This window comes from Pelodiscus sinensis, chromosome 1 (genome assembly GCF_052426305.1).
Source record: "Pelodiscus sinensis isolate ZL-2025 chromosome 1, ASM5242630v1, whole genome shotgun sequence".
In the NCBI taxonomy this organism is placed as follows: domain Eukaryota; kingdom Metazoa; phylum Chordata; order Testudines; family Trionychidae; genus Pelodiscus; species Pelodiscus sinensis.
The window spans coordinates 310210704-310232344 of record NC_143052.1 but is presented as its reverse complement, the minus strand read 5'-3'; the positions used below and the strand labels follow the sequence as shown (position 1 = coordinate 310232344).

Genomic DNA, 21641 nt, shown 5'->3' with positions numbered 1-21641 from the left:
CTTGCCAGCCCCGCACTGTGCATGTGCAAAACCAGCATTGCGCATGCGCGCGCCGCCGATAAACAGGGCAACCAGCTAAAATCTACTCGCCACAGGCGAGTAGACTCAATGATTTGTCGAGCCCTGCCTATATAAGTAGGCAGTGTTGTAGCTATGTTGGTCCCAGGATTTTAAAGACAAGGTAGGTGAAGTGATATCTTTTATTGGAGTATCTCCTGTCAGGAGAGAAACAAGCTTTTGTGCTTACACAGAGCTCTTCAGGTCTCTGACGATATTATCTCACTCACCTTGGCTGTGTCTACACTGCACCCCTTTTCCGGAAAAGGGATGCAGATTAGACACTTCGGAATAGCAAAATCCGCGGGGGATTTAAATATCCCCCGCGGTATTTGCATTAACATGGCTGCTGCTTTTTTCCGGCTTGGGGATAAGCCGGAGAAAAGCGCCAGTGATTCTCCGGAAAATAAGCCCTTTTCCGGAGGATCTCTTATTCCTACTTGAAATAGGAATGGGATGTTTTCCTTGGTGGAATACTGGTTAACAGTGATTAGACAGATTTTCTAAAACTATTTCCTTTTTAAAAAATCAGCTAAAATTTGGGAAAAACATCATTCCAAATACAAGTTCACCAAGTAGATAATATTATCAGTTTAGAAAATTAACACATTACAATAAAATGAGTTTTAAGACTTAATTAAATTACATATTGCACTGGATTTTGCCAGTTCATAATGATTACATGGCACTTAAAATCCTTTCCACACTTAATACCAGCCCCTTTTTTGCTGTCAGTTAAATACTACGCTACAACAGAAGAAAACTAGTTTATTATTACTATATGTTCACCTCAAACATTTTTATCTGTGTCCTTTCAAAATTAATATAGCTATTTTACAGAAAACATGAACCTTCTTCACATATAACCAAGAGTAACCTCTCCTTATCTTCATTACCTGGTAGTCAGAAATTCAATTAATTTGTTTGCCTTTTCATCTGTTTCAGCAGCTGTGTCCATGTCCTCCACCTCTTGAGTAATCTGTGGAAGATTTCCACTGCTGCCTCCTAGACTGATACTGGAGGAGGTCGAGCTAGAGCTTAAACCAGAATCTGGCACTGGTGATGACTGGTACTCCCGGAGAAAGTCAAAACCACCTGGCAGCAGCACAGGAGAGATAAAGATGGAATGCATCATTTAGGTCAGCATTTCAGATGAAAGAATAGACAGATATCTCTTTTAAATAGTAAGCAGCTGAAAACATTTGCTTAAACATTTGAAAAATCAGTAGGGAGCCACACATAAGTGAGAAGCAGAAAAAAAAAGAAAAAAAATGTACAGCAAAATCTGGTGATCTTACACTTTCAAATATTCAGAATGCAATCTAAATACAACTAATAAGGCAAGGTAAACATTTTCTGTACCGTAGGTATAGTAAATATATGTTTCACGTGTTACATTCAGAAGTACATCTTGTAAACTGCATTATATTTAAATACATTTAAATAAGTCTACAAAGAGGTTAAACCTAAGCAAAGTTTAGTTCATTAATCCAAGCTGGTTTGATGTTGAACAAGGTTTCCAAGAAATTTAAGACAGGGTCTTAATTTCAGAACACAGAGTGAGGTAAGTGAATTATCCTCATTCAACTGCATTTTATAGATCGGAAAACTAATTTGCTCATCTTTAAGTATGATTAGTCCTACTTATGATTAGCCCTACTGAGTATTTTCAGCTGTGTTGGATCAAAAGCCAAGTGACTTCTGGCCTTCAAATAATGCTCCTAACCCTACCAAGCTCACTGAAATAACGGACGGCTTATTCTGACTTCTGTCAGTCTCATTCCATGAGGAATAACACCTGTCCTGACACAACTATTTTGGAATACGAAGTGTGTAGATGTGGCAGCTAGAGTTATTTCAAAATAAGGGGCCTCTAGGAAACCCTACAGGTGCACTGCTGGCCACTCTGTCCACACTCATCAGGACTCTGTAGTTCCCCTTCCATTAGCACCCCTTAAAGCTGCAGCCACTGGGGAAAGGGCTTATGGCAGGAAGCTGGCCCAGACAGCCTACACTACAGCTACATTGTAGGTGCCACAGCAACTCATTGGGCCATCATGAGTGACCCACGAGCCTCTCCAAAGCCCTCTACTGCTCCCAGGAAGCACTCTGATGACTCCCAGGAGCCTGCCAGGTGCTGCAAGAGGTATGCGCTGTCCTGGTCTGGGGTGGAGATCCTGGCTCTCATTGAGGTTTCGTGTGAGCAGGAAAACCTCCAGGATCTCCACACCAGATGGTGCAATGTCAAAATACATGGCCATGTGGCCAACAGCCTGGCCTCAAAGGGCCACATCGAGACACAGGAGCAGATCTGGATGAAAGTAAAAGCGCTCCGCCAGATGTATGCCATGGTGAGGGAGCACAGCTCCCGCTCTGGAGCAGAACCTCACTCCTGCCCGTATTACCAGAACTTGCACTGCATCCTGGAGGGCGGTGCTGTCCCTTCCTCACCCCTGGTGGTCGACTGAGGGCTGGAGATGCCTGTCATCGCCCCCCCAAGGGGCAGCACCAGTCGTGGGGAGGAGGAGGACCCCGACACAGCCAGCACCGGCACCATGCTGACCCTGGAGCCAGTACCCCAAGGCCTGAATGTGTCCCAGTCATCCTCCCATACCAGGGAAGGAACATCAGATGAGTGACCTTAGTTACCTGACACAGACACGGTGGTGGTGGCAAGTGGCGAAGGGTTGGGGTGCGCTCCTTTCACAGCCTTCTCAGCCTGGGGATTGCACTGTAGTCTGTGCATGTGGATACACATGCAGCACCAGTCTGGGCCACACAGCCCCAGGAGGCTGCACCAGAGCACCCCTGGACTCTTCCTCACAAGGTCTCGGCAAGGCCCCCCTCCTGCCTGCAGGATCCTGGTATGGCCGGCAATTTCCCATGCCTGCTTGTCCCTGGAACGTGGGGGTGGTGAGGCTGCTCCCCTGGGGACAGTGAGGCTGCTCCCCTGGGAACATCTGGGCCTCAGTAGGAAAGAGCCCACTGTCCACAGCCACAAATGGCCTGGCTTCCAGTATATCACCTTCATCTGACTTGAGAATTGTTGGTCTTGGCTCACAGATGAGGGCAAGATTTCAGGGACAGTGTCTCCAGGGATGACTGACCATCTCGCTTTTCTCCTCAGTAGGACCAGCTGCGAGACGGGGACAGGCAATACCACCTAGGGCGGTTGCCTGAGACTGAGGGAGCCACAGGTGCTGAAGAACGCAGGAGCGACTGCTGCAGGAGCACATCTCCGTGCTCTGGGCCCTGCATGAGATGCTGGACCAGAGGCTCCAGGAAGACACGCAATTGTGGAGAGAGACCTGGAGGGAGCCTGCTGACCTGACAGCCTCTGCCTCCACCCAGGGAGGAATATCTTCCCCTTCCTCTCACAAATATTGTGGACTACACAAAACATGGCCACTTTATCTCTACAATTCTACACAGGCTCTGTGACTACCTCAGTTTCCAACTAGCTCCTTATATTTGGTAATACTTCACAACAGTCTAAAATCTGTCCAGCAACTTCAATTAAACTTTTAATCAAACTTTCCTCCCCCATCAAATCCCATAAAAAGCCTGGGGTTTGCAAGAGGTTAACAGAGCAGCCAGCATGTCAGAGACTGGCAGACCTGCTGAAACCAGAAATGGATTTCAGCAAAGGTAGGTAGCATATTCATGGTCAGTGATAGGTGGCATGGGAAGGAGTATTTCATATTGGAACTGTATTAATTGAAGGAAATGGTTTTATTGGAACTTTGAGAGGGATAGATTATTCCTAACCATATTATTTCCATTGCTTTTTTTGGGCTGCAATCATGAATTATTTATTTAGATTAAAGTTCAATTTCTAACACAGTTCTGTGCCTCAGTGTGTTATGACTTGTCTACGCCACGGGGCAATGTACATTATGAAGGTGTGATTTCTCAAGTGCATTAACATGTTGCACAGTAACAGGTCCACGTTGGTGCACATGAAAGGTTTCCTAGTGCCCTTTAATGCACTATGCACAGTTTCAAATAGCACTAAGTTAAAACACACAGGGGAACCTTTAATGCTCCCCATCAGGATCCCCAAAAGACCATTTAATCCCCAGCATGTTAAAATGCTTTAGAAATCACTTGCTCATAGGGCAAATGATCATGGTGTTAGACAAGCCCTTAGAAAGTTAGAGGAATGTAAAACTAGCACATTCATTTCTAAAATGATATTATGCATTTTTCCTCATAGCAAGGTGCTTTTCCTATTCTGATAGTAAGTCGCCGTTTAGTAATTTGTGGTGCATTTCCAAAGCTGTTCACAGGGAGTGAAGATCAACGGTTGATGTACAGATTTCCCGCTTTCTCTTTCAGCCTACAGTACTTCAAAATATTACCTTCTCTCAAGAAATAATCTGCTACTTACCGATATTTTAAACTTTTAAATTATAGTATAGTGTTTCTTCCAAGTGTACTAGATTACCTGTATACAGGAATTCAGGTAGATAGGATGGTTGGACTGTCAGTGTCTTGGTTTCATTCATCTCTCTAGTTTGAAGAAGCACTGAGGCAATGGCCTGAAAATTGCTGTTGCAAGACATTGCAATCAAAAGATGAAGCAGTAGCTTTTTACTGTGTTCAAAGACCTCAGGGCGGTAATGGTCAAGACCTGAGGGAAAGAGTTACAGCAGTCACTGAGTCTGAAGTGATTATAAACAAGTTTAAATTCCAAAAATAGCCAAGATTCCAAGGCAGGTCACAGCAACAGTACAGAGTAAACAGAAGATGCCATACTTCAGGACACAGTTCCCACAGCTTTTTCTTTATATATATGAATGAGATTAGTACTTGAGAAACATGCCAGACCAAAGTCCTCTCTATATCTATGGAAATAGTACAAAATGAGCTGCAGCCATGCAAGACTCCTCAGAGAGTACCAATTCAGTGCTCAGACCTTGATATTGGAGTACCAGTCTCGAAATTAGAGGGTAATCCAGTGTCCATGTACATTCAGGTTGACAACTAGCACTAACAATAGAGGCTTTTGAGACATTGTGAAGGGATGTAGTAATTTTTGGTCACTAGTAGCCTGATCTAAATTTGAACTGAGGGTCTAGAAATGTTAAGGATCATGAGCTATAAACAAATGATTCAAGTTTGTATAAAGTGTACTGCTTCTTTCATTTATCACCTTTGTTCTGGTTCAACACCTTCTAAGAACATGGCATCAGAAATCAAACTCAAAATGACAGAGTTGTCTGTCTCTTCAGCTACTTCCTGGTCTGAATCTCTTCTTCCCTCAGAGCCTGTACTCCCACAACTGGCAGAACACTGCTCCTTCTTTTTATGTTTATGTGGCGCACTTAACCACTATGCTTTTTGACTGACCTGCAAAATCATAGCTGCTATTAGTGTGCCAGTTCACCAGCAGTTCTTCTGACTCCTGGGGACCATCTTTGAGCACTTTGTCATCCTCTGGCTTATCCACATACCAATATGTTAGAACACACCTCCAGCCTCTCCATCCTTGCTTCTATTCGCTACTCCATCACTCTTGTTCTCTTCCTTGTGCCCTCCCTTTTAAACAGCTCCCTTTTAAACAGCTTCCAAGGATTAATAGCTTTCACCCACTCATCTACAGTTCAAAATATTTAGGAATGAGAAATAGATGCAGGTTGATGCTATGAACTTGCTTGGGTTAGTAGTGCCTGAAAGCCACTGTCTTTTCACAGCTCTTTTGTAGCTGTGAAATGAATTGGTGGGCACAGTTTTACTCCACCAGCACAACTTGCACCAACTGGTAACCTTCAGTGTCAAGGAGAGAGGCCAAGGACTGAATGAGTGTGGAAAATGAGCTTTCCGGTCAATATTGAGCTGTTTTACACTGCCGCTGTGTGGTTAAAAACAGGATTACTGTCACTGGTACTGTCAATCCAATTATTATACAAGGACTCAATTAACAGAATGTTAAGATACTACCTAACAAAAAGTTAAAGAAAATTATATAAATGCACTTGTAATATCAAGTCTATTTCTGCAAATATCTACTTGTATTGTTCAGTGTTGGCTAGGGTACATTGACTGTCTTTTAACTAAAATGAAATAGGTAGAGTTTTCATCTTGCTGAATATTGTTTTTATTCCTATTCTCAAGTCCTTTCATTGACTCATTGACTCAACTTGAGGTTTTAATAATTTCTAACTACAAAGGCCCATCTGTTTTTCAGAACTGCTACAATTATAATTCATCAGCCTGTCAATAAGTTCACTAGTTGCTGGCTGTTTGGTTTGTCCACACAAGACTGATGTTACAGATTACAGAGACTTTCTCCTTTCACTATATCTAGGGAGTCAACTCCCAAATTAGTCTGAAAAGCTGAATCCATGTTTGTTTTTAAACCTAAAGTTTGATGATGCCTATAACATATTTTAAGACTGTCATTGTAAATTGCTTGGGAATAATACAAAGGATAGATATTTTATATAATACTCTATAAGTCACTATATGTTGCAGTGGTCCCCAATGCAGTTCCCACGGGTGTCTTGGTGTCCGCAGGGCCATTTCTGTGCGCACGCTGAGTGATCGGGGCCAGCCCCACCCCCGGGCATGTGGTGCATGGGCCATGCCGGCCCCTGGGCGCGCAGCACATAGGCTGCCCTGCCCCCAGGCGCATGGTACATGGGCTGTGCCGGCCCCGGGCGTGTGGCGTATGAGCATCCCCGCCCCTGGGCACGTGGCACAGGAGCGGCGCCAGCCCCAAGCGCGCAGCACATGGGCGCTGCTGGCTCCTGGGCGTGCGGCACAGGAGCGGCGCCAGCCCCAGCCCCAGGAGTGCGGTGCATGGGTGGCGCCGGCACCAGGCACACGGCGTATGGGCGGCCCCGGCCCCAGGTGCACAGCACAAGGACTGTGCTGGCACCGGGCACGTGGCGTATGGGCAGTGCTGGCCCCTGGGTGCGCGGCACAGGCATGGCGCTGGCCCCGGGTACACGGCACAAGGGCGGCACCAGCCCCAAGTGCGTGGCACATGGACAGCCCTGCTCCCGGGCGCGCGCGGTTCATGGGCTGTGCCGGCCCTGGGTGCGTGGTGTATGGGCGGCCTCGTCCCCAGGGCACACAGCACAGGAGTGGCGCCGGCCCCAGGCGTGCAGTGTGTAGGTGATGCCGGCTCCTGGGCATGCGGCACAGGAGCAGCGCTGGCCCTGGGAGTGCAGCGCATGGGTGGCACCAGCACTGGGCACGCAGCGTATGGGTGGCCCCACCCCCGGGCGCGTGTGCAGCCCCACCCCCGGGCGCGTGCGCAGCCCCACCCCCGGGCGCATCCGTGGCCCCGCCCCGGGTGCCTGGCAGCCCCAAAAGGTTGGGGACCACTGATACGTTGCATAGACATTCATGGTAGCCTCAGTGTCAGAGAGAGAGAGGGAAGAGGCAAATAGCATGAGTGGTAATTTTACCATGATATCCATTTTATTAAGGAGCAATTGTGCCTTTAAATCTGGATAGACCTCCAATTAAACTCTAATTTCTCTTTCTCAATTATTTTCTGCATGTCTTTAGCGCTTGTGAAATGCACCAGAGTGACCACCATGGAAACTGAATCAAGAAAAATATTTCTAAGATATAGGTAGATCATAGGTAATGGCACTTCCCTCATTGTTCTACTAATGTGATGTAATTTTCTAGCTTAGCCTCCATGCCATTCAGTCCTTGCTATCTGGGCTGAGACTACCAGTAGGGGTGCAAATTAGTTGCAGTTATGGTGCTGGGTTTTGGAATGTCAACACTGATCCACGAAGAACTGGACTGGAGGCTACCGCTGCTTATGAATTAATTCCATGTGTCTAGCTATTCCACTGACCTCGAGAAAGTATGCATCAACCACATAAATTGGATAATGCCTGAATACTTCCTAATTACTCTAGTGTGCTAGACATTTCTTGCTTATGAGAACCCTGAAAGGATAAACTAATACAGTAAAATGAGGGGGGGAAAGGCCACCAAAAATTCAGACTATTGTAAACTGTGATAAAGAATTCTGCAGCCACAACATTCCAGTTAATCAATTTTAGTTTCAAGAACTGATGTAACAAAACACAAATGATGGTTGTAAACATAGCTATGAAGTTGAAGGCAAAGACAAAATATATTTAAAATTTTGTTAACCCCACAACTTCAGTTTGACTAAAGGTATTGGAATATACCCATGCTTTAATTTTTGTTGCATTAGTCTTACCTAAGAAAAGAGCATGAAGTAATAAAGGGAGGTGAAGGGCCCAATCTTCTCTCACACTGTGATCCACTACCATCTCAGTCATGAAAATAACAGCAATATTGCACCTAATAAATGAAACCACAAAATCAATTGAAAACTTACTTCTGGAAGCTGGACAACAGTAATATGCTATGCAATCACATGAGAATTGGCTCAGAGGGATAGCCGTGTTAGTTTGTATCTGCAAAAACAATGAGGAATCCTGTGGCACCTTAGAGACTAACAGATTTTTTCGGGCATCAACTTCCATGGGTAAGTGGGTTTTACGCAAAAAAGCGATACCCTAATAAATCTGTTAGTCTCTAAGGTGCCAAAGGACTCCTCATTGTGTTTACATGAGAGTTGGTAAGACATGGATTAATATACTAGCTTTTCAGCTGAAGGGAATGAAACTCACACCCTGAGTTGTATCCCAAGTAAAATGAGTTTGATGGTTTTATCCTAGTGTTCCACTTGTTTCCACTACTAATCCATCATACAGTTTGGTACAATTTTTGATGATCACCATCCAGCATTCAAAAGAGGTCCTGGACTAGACAGTGACAGGTTTGTTATGGGGGGGACTGAGGCCCACTGGCAAAGGCAGGCACCCTGCACCCTGGCTGGTTCTACTAGTCACTGCTATTAGATTAGGTGCTGACTTTCTACACCAAAGCCATTATTTAAAGAAGTAGCAATACTACAAGCAACATTAATAATGATAAAATAATTGATAATTATGAAGACAGTCACAGATGTGCTACTGACTGGTTTTTTCCATATATTATCAGAAAACACAGGAAGGTCACAAACTCGTTGGCATTTTCTAAAATTAAGCTTTCTGAATGCTATTAGTGTCAAAAAGACATCACAAAAGCTAAAGATACTGTACTCAGCTGTTAAATACAATTATTGAAAATGACATTATTAATGTCAATATAGATTATGTAAAAGAGGAATTCTACACAGAGTAACACAAAAAATGCTACAAATAACAGTCTGTTAGGTTTGGAAAGGCAATGTTCAGCTTCTGCAAATCAGGCACGGTTGATTTACTCCAATTCCTACCAGTACTTACGATCTCATGCAAAGTAAACAAGCTACAGTTTTAACACGGCACAAGAATTGCAAGGCCTTTTGATTTAACATTGATATGTTGGGAAGCAGTAAAAATGTTTGTGGGATTTTTTTCCTATGTGCTGGGTAATGGTGCCAGGCCATTCAACTATTGTTGGCCAATTATCTAATGAGTGGAGACTTATTTTAGTACCACTCACCTATGAAGGGGTCCCCGGGGCGTAACAGTTTCTGGGAGGTAATCAACAAGAGGTGCCCAGCATCCTCCATTGTAAGGCATTGGCAAGGGTTGTGGCTGTTTGGTCTCCACAATATTCAACAGCCAGCTTGTATATGGAGAAACAGGATCATCTGCATGGTAAAATATTAAAACATGCATTATTCTGTACTGACATAACACCACAACAGGGTTATTATCTAGTATCTAAAACAATGCACATACTAAATTCAGTGGTTCACCAGTTCAGAAGAATTTGGCAAGAGGACATGGGTTTGTAATAACAAGTGCAGCATGTTTAATTCCTACTTTGCTATGCTGAAAATGTAAGACAGAGTCCAAGCAGACAGCACCGCATTTTATAGGCTGCAGCCTAATGCCTTTTCTCATTTTTAGTAGCTTAGAATCCAGATTACAAAACACCAAGCAACAGACTCTCTCTTAAAAAATGAGACTAAAGTTCGGCCAACATAACTGCCAAGGCAAGGCATCTGTTGTAGGGGGTCTTTTAGCAGTGACACATTCTTGTAACTACCAGAAGGTGCCTTGCTCAGTGAAGCCAAAAAATAAATCTGCTGAATTAAGAGGAAGAAATAAGGAATGCAAAAAACATCTTCAGTGTGATATACTTCTTAGAATAGGAACAAAATATTCATTAAGATTCTCAAATATCTATTTAGTTTAGGTTTAGTGAGACAGCTGTTAGCACATTAACAGCTAACACAACAGGTATTTACAGGCAGTGCCCGGGTTACGTACAAGATAGGGACTGTAGGTTTGTTCTTAAGTTGAATTTGTATGTAAGTTGGAACTGGTACATACTGTAGGGGAAACTCTAGCCAAACATTTCTCCAGAGCTCAGTTTTATTCTCCCACACCTCCCTTCCCTCAGTCCTTTATTCTCAAGCTGAGGTGTCTGCTGAGAAAAGCTGCTCCGCGTCTCCCTGGTCTGCTGGGGGGGGGGGGGCACTAGCTTCGTGTCTCCCTGGTCTGCTGGGGGGAAGCAGCTAGTGCGGGGTTGCCTCACCCTGTCTATAAGTAGGGATCCGATGTAAGTCGGATCCATGTAACCCGGGGACTGCCTGTATTTATAAATACACAGAAATATCACTTATTTGCCTTGTAAGATTTGTGATAATTAAATGTTTGCCAAGGGCATGGCACATGAAAACCACTATATAGCTATGATTTATTATTACTGAATAATGGATATCATATATAGGACCATAACCAGGGTTCACCAAACCGTGGCAAGCCCCGCTCGCCAGCCGTGCGGTTCGGCGTGCTGCGCATGCACTGACTGCGCTGCACAGCTGTGCCGGCTTGTAATCTACTCACCACGGGCGAGTAGATTACATTAATTGTCGAGCCCTGACCATAACTATTCCATTATGTCTATATTAAGATCAAATTTGTCCCGGATGCTTGGGAGAATGCACATGGGGCCCCTTGGTGACTATTTTTGTAGAAGGTGGCACTAATAAGCCTTCTACCCCTCACCTAAAAACCCTACACAAAAGTCCAGAAAATCCACTGTCTCTGTGCTCAGTGGAGTACTCTCTGCATGTGTTCTTAAGCACACCATCTGCTTCAAGAGAGCAGAAAGAGGAGGAGAGCAGATCATGACAAAGAATCCTTCTACACAAGTTTGCACAGCTGGCTGGGCATGCTAAAAGGAGCAGGCTGCATCACAAGAAAGGAACTTATGCCACTTGGCCCGCATGATGGAGAGCAGAACAGAGGACTGGCCTGTCTACTTAGAGCTGAGGCTAAATGCCACACTCTAACTCTAAATGAAAATCTAGGCATTCCCGTTTAAAGCATATGTTTTATGTCTTGATATTTGTTAGAAGGAAACCTTGTACAAATAATTATGGAGCTTTGATGCTTGCAGGGATCTTCAGTCACTGACATGACTTGAAGAGACATACCTATGGAGACTCTCACTTTCTTAATTAAGACTTTAATTTGCTGTGAGGGTTTCCCTTTTTACCATTTAAAACTAGAAAGTTGTTTTGGGGATTTTATAAGATGTTATAACTATCATCTCAGTTTACTATAACTTTATCTCTGATCCATCCTTTTAATCATAGAAAGCAACATGAAGATTTTCATACCTGATGGTGTATGATTAAATGTGTGAGTTACCAATGTAAAATTCAAATAGACAGATACTAATAGGGTTGCCAGATGGTTTAACCAAAAATACCGAAAATCGCCCCCCCCAACACACACACACACACACTGGGGAAAAAATTTTGTTGATGGGGAAAAAAAGAAGGGGGAGACCAAAGTTGTTGAGAAAAAAATTAAATAATAAAATAGCATGGCCCCTTTCAGAGTGCCTGCAGAGTCAGAATAGGGATAGGAACAGGGGAGCAGTTGAACACAAAGACCCAGGGAAAGCATTGCTTTCCCTGGGTCTTTAGGCTCTTTGCCAGCGGCCATTTTGTTTTCTTGATCAAGCCAAAATGCAGCTTCCCTGTGGAACCAGGTAAGCAGGGAATCCGGGGGAGGGTGGATGGGGGAGCAAGAGGGAAGAGGCCAGGGGCTGGGCCCAGTTGCCGAGTGTGTCGTAGGGTTGACAGGTGTCCGGTATTTTCGCCTCCTGGCCAGGAAAAAAAATTAGAAAATACTGGACATTTTTAGGTGTTTGGTATTTTCTGAATTTTTTTTTTTTACTGGACAGGAGGCGAAAATACCGGACTATCTGGGTCAATACCGGACACCTGGCTACCCTAGATACTAAAACTGAAGGGAATAGAGAATGAAGAATCTGAACTAAGGGTTTTTTATTTTGTTAACGTGGCAAAGAAAGGTTTGGATGGAAGTATGACTATACTCCATTTTGGGTTTGTGGAGGGATAGTGTATTTTCCCTCTTCCCTAAAGTCTGCCAAAACTTTTCCTTTTGAAGCAATTGCTACAGAAATGTTTAACTGAGAACTGTTACACATTTTTGGTTTAAGGGTTTAGGCCTATTGAGGAGTGTTTCCATTAGCAAGACAAATTGATAAATTACTACTTATTCACAAAGAATGTATACAAAATCCTATTTTCCTCAGTAAAGTTGGACTCAGGCAATAATTTGAAGTTTGCTCACAGTTTCAAACCTGTTTCCAACCTGCACTCTGCCCACAAAGTTCTCTTGACTTTGTCTCTGGGCTATGCTGCAAGAAGTAGCCTATGCATGGTCATGCCTAGTGGTCAGAAACCAGGAATGGAGGAGAATCTGAGATAAGAAGGGCAGGAACATGCTGGTAGGCAGGGTTCAAGATGCAAAGTCCACAGTGATAGGCAGCCAGCCTGTTACTCCTACAACTTCCTGTGCAAGGCTCTATTACAGTAGTTCTAAAAGTATGGTCCACGGATCACAGTCTTGCAAGTAGTCTGTGGGCTCAGGACCCCCCCCCCCCCATCTCCTGCAGCTGGGAGCCAGGACTGGCGCAGCAGCCCTGCCCCCGCTCGAAGCTGGAGTACTAGTGCTGGCTTCCTGCTGTGAAGAAGGAGGAAGCCTTGTAGGCTAGACCTAGGTTGCAGGCGGCAGGGAGGAAATGGCTCCATGCACTGCCACTCCCTGTTCTCCTGGCTGTAGGAACAGCAGTGCAGGAAACCCATTCACCTGATAGCTTTCCCCACTACTCCCATTGGCTGGAATCATGGCCAATGGGAGAAGCGCGGGGCAATGCCTGGGAGTGGTAGGAGACACAGAGCCAGGTAAGTGCTCCCTCATGCCCAGAGCACGCACCTCCATTGCCCTCCTACACACAGCCAGGTCCTGCACCCTCCCTCCCAGCCTGACTCCCACACTCCTAGCAGCTCTTCTCCATTGCACCTGCTGGCCAGACTCCTGAACCACCAGCCCACTCCTGCTTCCTGCGCCAGACTCCTGCACCTTCAGCCTGCTTCTGCACCCCACCTCCCCCTTAGTCCTCTCCTGCACCCTACCTGCCACCCAGACCCTGCACCTCCACCCCCTACTGCACTCATTTTGTAATCACGGGTGGTTGGCTGATCCGTGAAGAGGTTTATGTTCCCTACTGAGTCCTGAGCTAGCAAAAGGCATTCTCTATAAGATCAGTTTAAATGTAAGAAGGTGATACAGATAAGCCAATGAAACACTAGCTTCCTATGCTGTGACTAGACCAGTGGTCCCCAACCTTTAGAGGCTGCCGGGAGCCAGGGGGAGTGGCCGTTCGCCTGCTGGGCGCCAGAGGGCGGGGACACATGCACGCCCGGGGGCCCCCCCATAGCCGCATGCTTGGGGCGGGGCCCCCCCATAGCTGCATGCTTGGAGCCGCGTTCTCGGAGCGGGGGCCCCCCCGCAAGCGCCGCGCGCCCGGGGCCGACAACCCCCCTGCAAGCGCCGCAGGCACCGTGTTGGGGACCACTGGACTAGACTATACAGACAGCTTTACCATGTATTCTCTTCCAGTCACAATAAACATTTACCCTCCCACTGATATACCCAAGAAATTGCATAAAATGGAATGTCAGCACTTACTTTTGTCATCATCATAAGATCCTCCAGAGCTATTACTGTACCTTGATTCCAGCCGTGTATGTGCTCTGATTACATTACTGAACCTTGAAATAAAAGAAAAAAATCTTCATTAAATGTTTTATTTAGACAGTAAGCAAACAGCTGAGGTAAATGCTTACTCTGACTAAGGTTGCACAGATCACCTTAATCGTAGCATTTCCTAATTATCCAGTACTTTACTTTGCAAACTCAGTAACTTTTAGTTGTGCATAAAAATAAGGGTAACTAGCATATTTTTGTAGTATTTTTAAACGAAACCCCTGAAAAGTATACTCAAAGATATATTTTGAAGGGAAAACACATATGAAAAATGCAGAGTGTCAAATTCTATCCTCAATTTCATTCGCAGTTTAAAGGGTGCTGCACTAATGATAAGGAAGACAGCTAAAAGACTTTGGGCAAATAAGATAAAGATGTTTGTGTGAAATCCATGTAACTGATACTGACATTACAAACACTACAACTATTCACAATATAACATGGCAATGTCCAAATGCATAGATATCAAAACAATACGGTATTATGTCACAGAAAGCAATCAAAAGTTATGATGCAGCATGATGACATTGTGCCAGACCAAAAAATATTCTAGCCAAGTTCATGGCATTTTACACATTACTCAGGGTTTCTTTTATGTACTAGAACATTTTCTACTTAGTTTCATGATACATTATGCCAAAACAGGCCCAGGGTTGTGAAAGCAGCTGGCAAATCTTCTATTTCTTACTGTAGACATTCTTTATAATAATCATAATTAAAGAACAATAATTGCTGGAGACAAAATTATCTGCAAAATCTGCTCTGGTCACCCTATTGTTACAAACATGACTACAAAGAAAATAGTAAGAACAATTCTATATCTGTCTATTTAAATACAGCAGTGGCTCTCAACTTTTCCAGACTATTGTACCCCTCTCAGAAATCTGATTTGTCTTACATACCTCCAAGTTTTGCCTAAATTAGGGCATGTCTACACTAGGAAATTATTTGAAATAACTTATTTCAAAATAACTCCTGAAATAACAATTTTGAAATATAGTATCTACACTACAGGGAAGCCTCTAATAAGTCCAAGGCGGGCTTCATTAATGTGGACATGCTACCTTGACATAGAGCTCCAGGAAGCACTGGGGAGTAATTAGTTTGAATTACTTTGGGGAGTAGTTATTTCGAAATAGCGGCACTGCAACATCCACACTACCGCTATTTCAAAATTAGTGTTATTTCTCGTGGAAAGCAGGAGTTATTCTGAAATAACAGGCTGGGTAGTGTAGATGCTCCATTTGTTATTTAAAAATAAAGGGAGTTATTATAACTCCCTAATATAGACCAGAGCCAAATACTGTTTGCTTGTAACATAAGAATACAACAGTATCATAGCACACTATTACTGAAAAAATGCTTCCTTTCTCATCGTTACATATAATTGTAAACTACATCAACTGAAATATAAACATTGTACTTACATTTCAGTGTATAGTATACTGAGCAGTAAAAACAAGTCATTGTCTGTATGAAATTTTAGTTTTTACTGACTTCACTAGAATTTTTTACGTAGCCTGTTGTAAAACTAGGGAAATATGTAGATGAGTTGATGTATCCCGTGGAAGATCTCTGCATACATTTGGTTGAGAATCACTGACATACAGGCTTTGAAGTACTGCAAGCATCCTGGGCTTTTTTTGCTGTCTTTGAAACAATAAGTATTACTAATGATCGGTGACTAACTTGTCTACGTTTCTCTTTAACAGAGAAGTGGGCTGTGCCCACGAAAGCTCATGATACCTTCTACATGTTTCGTTAGTCTATAAAGTGCTACCAGATCATTCGTTGTTTTTTTCTGTAACAGACTAACTCGGCTACCCCCTGAAGCTTCTCAAGCAATTCTGAATGCCAAAAAGCTGGTTTGTCCATATGTACGTTTTGTGTGAAACAGAATACTGTGCAATTGCTGGGAGGTTACAACTGGGTCACATACTGAGAAATGTATCATGCTGCCATTAAAAAAAATCAATTTTAAAACAATACAGCTATAAATATTTTTGCATGGTAAAATAAAGCAACCAAATGTAAAGAGGTTTATTTTCTTGTTGCTCCCACACAGCATCTTTCTGCTCCCTATTCTGAGATCCCTACCAGTTTTGGAGCACTCTTCACACTATGAAGTTTTTATACTATGCTCAATTGTTTGACATCTGAATGTCTAAGTCCAGGTCTATACTAGACCCGGAAGGTCGGCTTAAGGTAAGCAACATATCTTAAGCTGAGACTGAGAGGAGTACCAGCACCAATCAGGGATGCTCTCAGCATTTGATTTAGCGGGTCTTTACTAGACCCGCTAAATCGAATGCCAGAAGATCTCCAGCATAGCAAGTGGAGGCATGGTTTAACCAAGCCTACTCTATAGAAAAACTACGAGATTGTTCTGAGAACATGGCAAGCTTTTATATTTATAAGACCTAGTAAACAGATAGTTCTAAGGGTTGTAAACAGGAGATGATCTCTGAGCTGACTGGTCTCGCTCATTTGAGGCCTAATCCAGTGGAGGATGGATCAGACCCTTAATTTGAAATGATGCTGCTGGACATAAATAATCACAAATTAACTCATCATTAATGGGGACTTTTACAGATGTTATTGCAGCTCATACATAGGTCCCATCTAAAGAGAAAAGGGGTTTAGTAAAGGAAAGGAAAATAGATTTTTATGTGACACTCCAACTTGTGACTTTACCATTTAGTAATCTGCTTATGCACAGAATCATAGCGTTAGAAGAGACTGCAAATGTCATCTACTCTTGCCCAGGATGCAGGATTTGTTGTGAGTAAACCATCCAAGACAGGTGGCTATTAAGCCTCCTTGTGAAAACCTCCAATGAAGGAGCTTCCACAGCATCTCGAGGCAGTCTGTTCTACTGTCCTACAGTTCTTACAGTTTGGAAGTTTTTCCTGAGATTAATGTAAATCTGCTATGCTGTAGTTTGAACCCGTTGCTCTCATACTCCCTCAGAGGCAATGGATAACAACTTTTCTCCATCTTTATTATGGCAGCTATAATACCCCCCTTCAGTCTCCTCTTTTCCAAACTAAACATACCCAGTTCCTTCAACTATTGCTTGAATGGCTTGCATTCCATCCCTGTGCACATCTCATCTCTGGGTCCTTTCCAGTTTTTTTTTTACATCTTTCTATATATTTGGTGACCAAAACTGGACACCACCCTATAGCTGAGACTTAAGGCAGCAGCAAGTACAGTGGCATTATCACCTCTCATAAGCAGCAATCAAAAAGTGGCACTATCACCTCTCATTGCATTGCTGACTCATGTTGAATCTGTGATCTATTACTGCTCCCAGATCCTTCTCAGCAGTAATGCTACCAAGCCAGTTTCTGCCATTCTGTATTTGTGCATTTGGGTTTTCTTTCCTAAGTGTAGCAATGTACATTTGTCTTTGTTGAATTTCATTCTGTTGCCTATAGCCCAATTCTCTAATGTGTCAAGATTATATAAGTTCAATAGTTCTCCATTTTGGAGAAACAGATTACAAACCTTTCATCAGTTTCCTTCACCATCCTGCTCTCCTCCATATCAGGAAAACTGTCTTGGCCAGCTACAACAGTATTACTGCTAGAGGTAGTTCCTGTATGTGAGATGACAACAAACACGCCCATTACATAAAGTACTCCGGCTTTTCATGAGCTGTTTTTCTTTCATATTAAAATAACAATAAAAACGGTAGCTTTAGATTTATTGTCAAAGGCCACAGTAAAAGTATTCATTATACATATAGTACACACACATTCATATCCATGCACACAATATATGCATTTTAGGGTCTTGTTTCACATCCTAACAAAAGTGACTTCCTAGAATCTTGCAAGGCTTGTAAATTTGTGCTCACTGTTCCTTACCAGGGTAAAAGGGTGCTGTCAAGGTTTGATGCAGTTCATCATAAATCTGAATTGGTTCTTCTATCAATAATTTTACTATTAGTGTGCGCCCAGCAACTCCAAGATCACAGCAAGCGTTCCCTACCACTCTGGCTTATTGACAAGCTAGCACCTTAACTGTTCTGCAGCCCCAGGGTTGAAAGTCTAATGCAACTTTCAGAATAAGGTGGTCAAAGAGAACATGACACTACGACACCCACCAGGTCTCAAGATCAGTCTCACCACATCCTGCTGAGTTCTAGAGAAGCAATATATTTGGCTGTGTGAGAGAAAACAATTAAATGAATCTGTCATTCAGTGCATGCAATTTGCAGCACATGCAGCCATGCTAGTAGGGGCTGTGTCTTATAAATGTCATTATAATTTATTTGTATTACTGAATTCTTCCAAAGAGACTGAAAAAGGGCGTAAGATCATAGCTGAAAAGATGTTTAGCGTATACCAGAAGCCGCAGCCGAGGGCTTGTTGCTGGCAGTAAAGCGGTAAAAAGGTGGATTATCACAATGCTGGACAATAGGGTTTACTGGATCGGTCTGCTGAAGCTCAAAGAGAAGCTCTTCCATTGTTTGAATAGTGTTATTCCGACACAAATATATTGCAACCTTTTTGATCTGAAGGAGAAAAAAGGCATTTATTAGTCTCCATACAACATACAAAATACTAGAATAGTTCACACAACAAAAATATATCACTTTGCAATCATTAAAAGGCCAAAATACATGTATTATTATTGAAAAGACATCAGAACAATTAACCCTGCTCACAGTAATGCTATTAACTGCTTTTGATTTCAACATTCTTTCCCTTAAAAAACAAGAAGAATCTTTGTGCTGAAATTCAAATGGGTGAGGGCAAAGCCACGGGCTGTTGAGGAAATAAGAGGGTGTCTCTAATTCCTCTCCATCAAGAGGGAAGGGATAAAACTAGCCACGGCCATCTGTTTCTCTCCACGGGGGAGGGAGAGTTATTGCGTAGTAGCAGGGGGGTTGTCTAAGCTGTAAAATGCCCAGGAAGGGGCAGAGCAGCAGGGTGCAGGTCCAGCACTGGTATGCACAGAGATATGTGTCTTGACGGAAGAACTTCAGTAAAAGATGAGGGTCCAAGAAGCTGCTGTGGGGGCTAAGGAATCCAGAGGCCTGATATCCGAAGGTCAACCCAGTTCAAAGGGGGAAATGGAGACAGGGCTTACCAGGGAAGGGGTTTGTCATGGCAGCGAACTGTGTGTGTACAGCTGAACAGGTGACAGATGGCCAGGAGGAGGGTAATGCAGAAGTGTGTCTACACTTTCTGCAGTGAGTTGCTGAAGAAGGGTGCTGAGTCTGCATCGGTAATCCCATGGTGCCTCCCTGTCATTCAGGTTTTAAGGGGATGTGTGCTATGGATCTGAGCTCCTGGTAGGGGTGGTGGGCTCCGTGAGTGACTTCTTGGGAACAGACTCTGGGGGAACAATTGGAGCCCCACTGGTTCAAAACACATTGGTGCAGACATTGGGCTAGTGGTACCTGTCAAAGCTAACAACATCTCTCTGAGACAGGAAAGTAAAAATCCTATAAAGGCTACCAGTGTTTGTAGGTATAGAATCATAGAATACTAGGACTGGAAGGGACCTCAAGAGGTCATCGAGTCCAGTCCCCTGCCCCCATGGCAGGACCAAATACTGTCTAGACCATCCCTGATAGACATTTATCCAACCTGCTCTTAAATATCTCCACAGATGGGGATTCCACAATCTCCCCGGGCAATTTATTCCAGTGTTTGACTACCCTGACAGTTAGGAACTTTTTCCTAATGTCCAACTTAAACATCCCTTGCTGCAGTTTAAGCCCATTGCTTCTTGTTCTATCCTCAGAGGCCAAGATGAACAAGTTTTCTCCCTCCTCCTTATGACACCCTTTTAGACACCTGAAAACGGCTATCATGTCCCCCTCAGTCTTCTCTTTTCTAAACTAAACAAACCCAATTCTTTCAGCCTTCCATCATAGGTCATGTTTTCTAGACTTTAATCATTCTTGTTGCTCTTCTCTGGACCCTGTCCAATTTCTCCACATCTTTCTTGAAATGTGGTGCCCAGAACTGGACACAATATTCCAACTGAGGCCTAACCAGCGCAGAGTAGAGGGAAGAATGACTTCTCTTGCTCACAACACACCTGTTAATGCATCCCAGAATCATGTTTGCTTTTTTTGCAACAGCATCACACTCCTTCCTAGACAGTTGCTTCCCATTCTGTATGTGTGAAACTGATTGTTCCTTCCTAAGTGGAGCACTTTACATTTGTCTTTATTAAACTTCATCCTGTTTACCTCAGACCATTTCTCCAATTTGTCCAGATCATTTTGAATTATGACCCTATCCTCCAGAGCAGTCGCAACCCCTCCCAGCTTGGTATCATTTGCAAACTTAATAAGCGTACTTTCTATGCCAATATCTAAATTGTTGATGAAGATATTGAATAGAGTCGGTCCCAAAACAGACCCCTACGGAACCCCACTTGTTATACCTTTCCAGCAGGATTGTGAATCATTAATAACTACTGAGTATGGTCATCCAGCCAGTTATTCACCCACCTTATAGTAGCCCCATCTAAGTTGTATTTGCCTTGTTTATTGATAAGAATATCATGAGAGACCGTATCAAACGCCTTACTAAAGTCTAGGTATACCACATCCACCACTTCTTCCCTATCCACAAGACTCGTTATCCTATCAAAGAAAGCATGTCAGGTTGGTTTGACATGATTTATGATGATAAACCCTGAGGGAGGAGGTGGAAGATACCTTAACACAAGGAAAGAGGAATAAAGAAATCTTCTGGGGTCTAGGTAAATTCTTTTCAGGGGTTTGGCTCGGGGGGGGGGAGGGGGGATGAATCTCGATTGGAAACCCTTCCTCCCCCCACAGCATCAGATTAATACATGGACCAGAAACCTTTACAACAGAAAATGGAAAGTCTGTAACTAAATAGACAGTTTGGTATGTGAAGTGGTTGAAAGGGTGATAAATACTGCACAAGACAAATGGTTTAAAAAGAGGGCATGGTTTGGTAATCATTCTTGGAAATGCCACTATTTCATGGGTTTGCTAGTAATCGGATGCCTTTCCTACAATACCTATGGATCAACTCAAGAGAACTCATATTGAAGGTAAACCCCTTGAAAATATAAAAGCTTTTAGCCAAAAATAATATATATATTTCATGCATGCTAGGCACAGAAGCAATAGTGTCCCATGAGCATGCAACTTCTAAGCTAATACCTGTAAACAGGCTTAAAGTGGGTTATATAGCAAAGTCATAATAAACCTACACTGTTATATGCAAGGGGAAACAGAGGTATAGCACTTCACGGTATTGGTGGATAAAGGGTGACACCTACACTTGAAAAGATATCACTATCTGCATTCTGGGGACACTGCTATACCCCAATGTATTTTCAGGTACCCCGGGGACAGAATTTTGGAAAAAGCCCATAAATTACATCACAGGGTTTAATGACATTGGGTGGATGTATAAGCAAAGCCAAACAGAAATTTTGAACACATTGCCTCTGCACTGGACACTGATCAGCTTTCTATCAATGAACTCA

The 21641-nt window shown here is 43.4% G+C and overlaps 1 protein-coding gene across 15 annotated transcripts in view; it reads right to left on the bottom strand.

The window, feature by feature from the left end:
* FRY (FRY microtubule binding protein) overlaps positions 1–21641 on the bottom strand; it is a 349943-nt gene that overhangs the window by 74361 nt on the left and 253941 nt on the right. For all 15 annotated transcript variants that reach the window (XR_016348538.1, XM_089775547.1, XM_089775550.1 and 12 more), the window contains 7 exons: positions 18501–18669; positions 17658–17748; positions 14070–14152; positions 9550–9700; positions 8255–8358; positions 4505–4690; positions 954–1152 (listed from right to left, as the gene is read on the bottom strand). Coding sequence is in view for 14 of the 15 variants with exons in the window: in XM_089775547.1 (XP_089631673.1) it covers positions 954–1152; positions 4505–4690; positions 8255–8358; positions 9550–9700; positions 14070–14152; positions 17658–17748; positions 18501–18669 (983 nt within the window). In the remaining variant the exon portion in view is untranslated. The remainder of the gene's footprint in view (positions 1–953; positions 1153–4504; positions 4691–8254; positions 8359–9549; positions 9701–14069; positions 14153–17657; positions 17749–18500; positions 18670–21641) is intronic.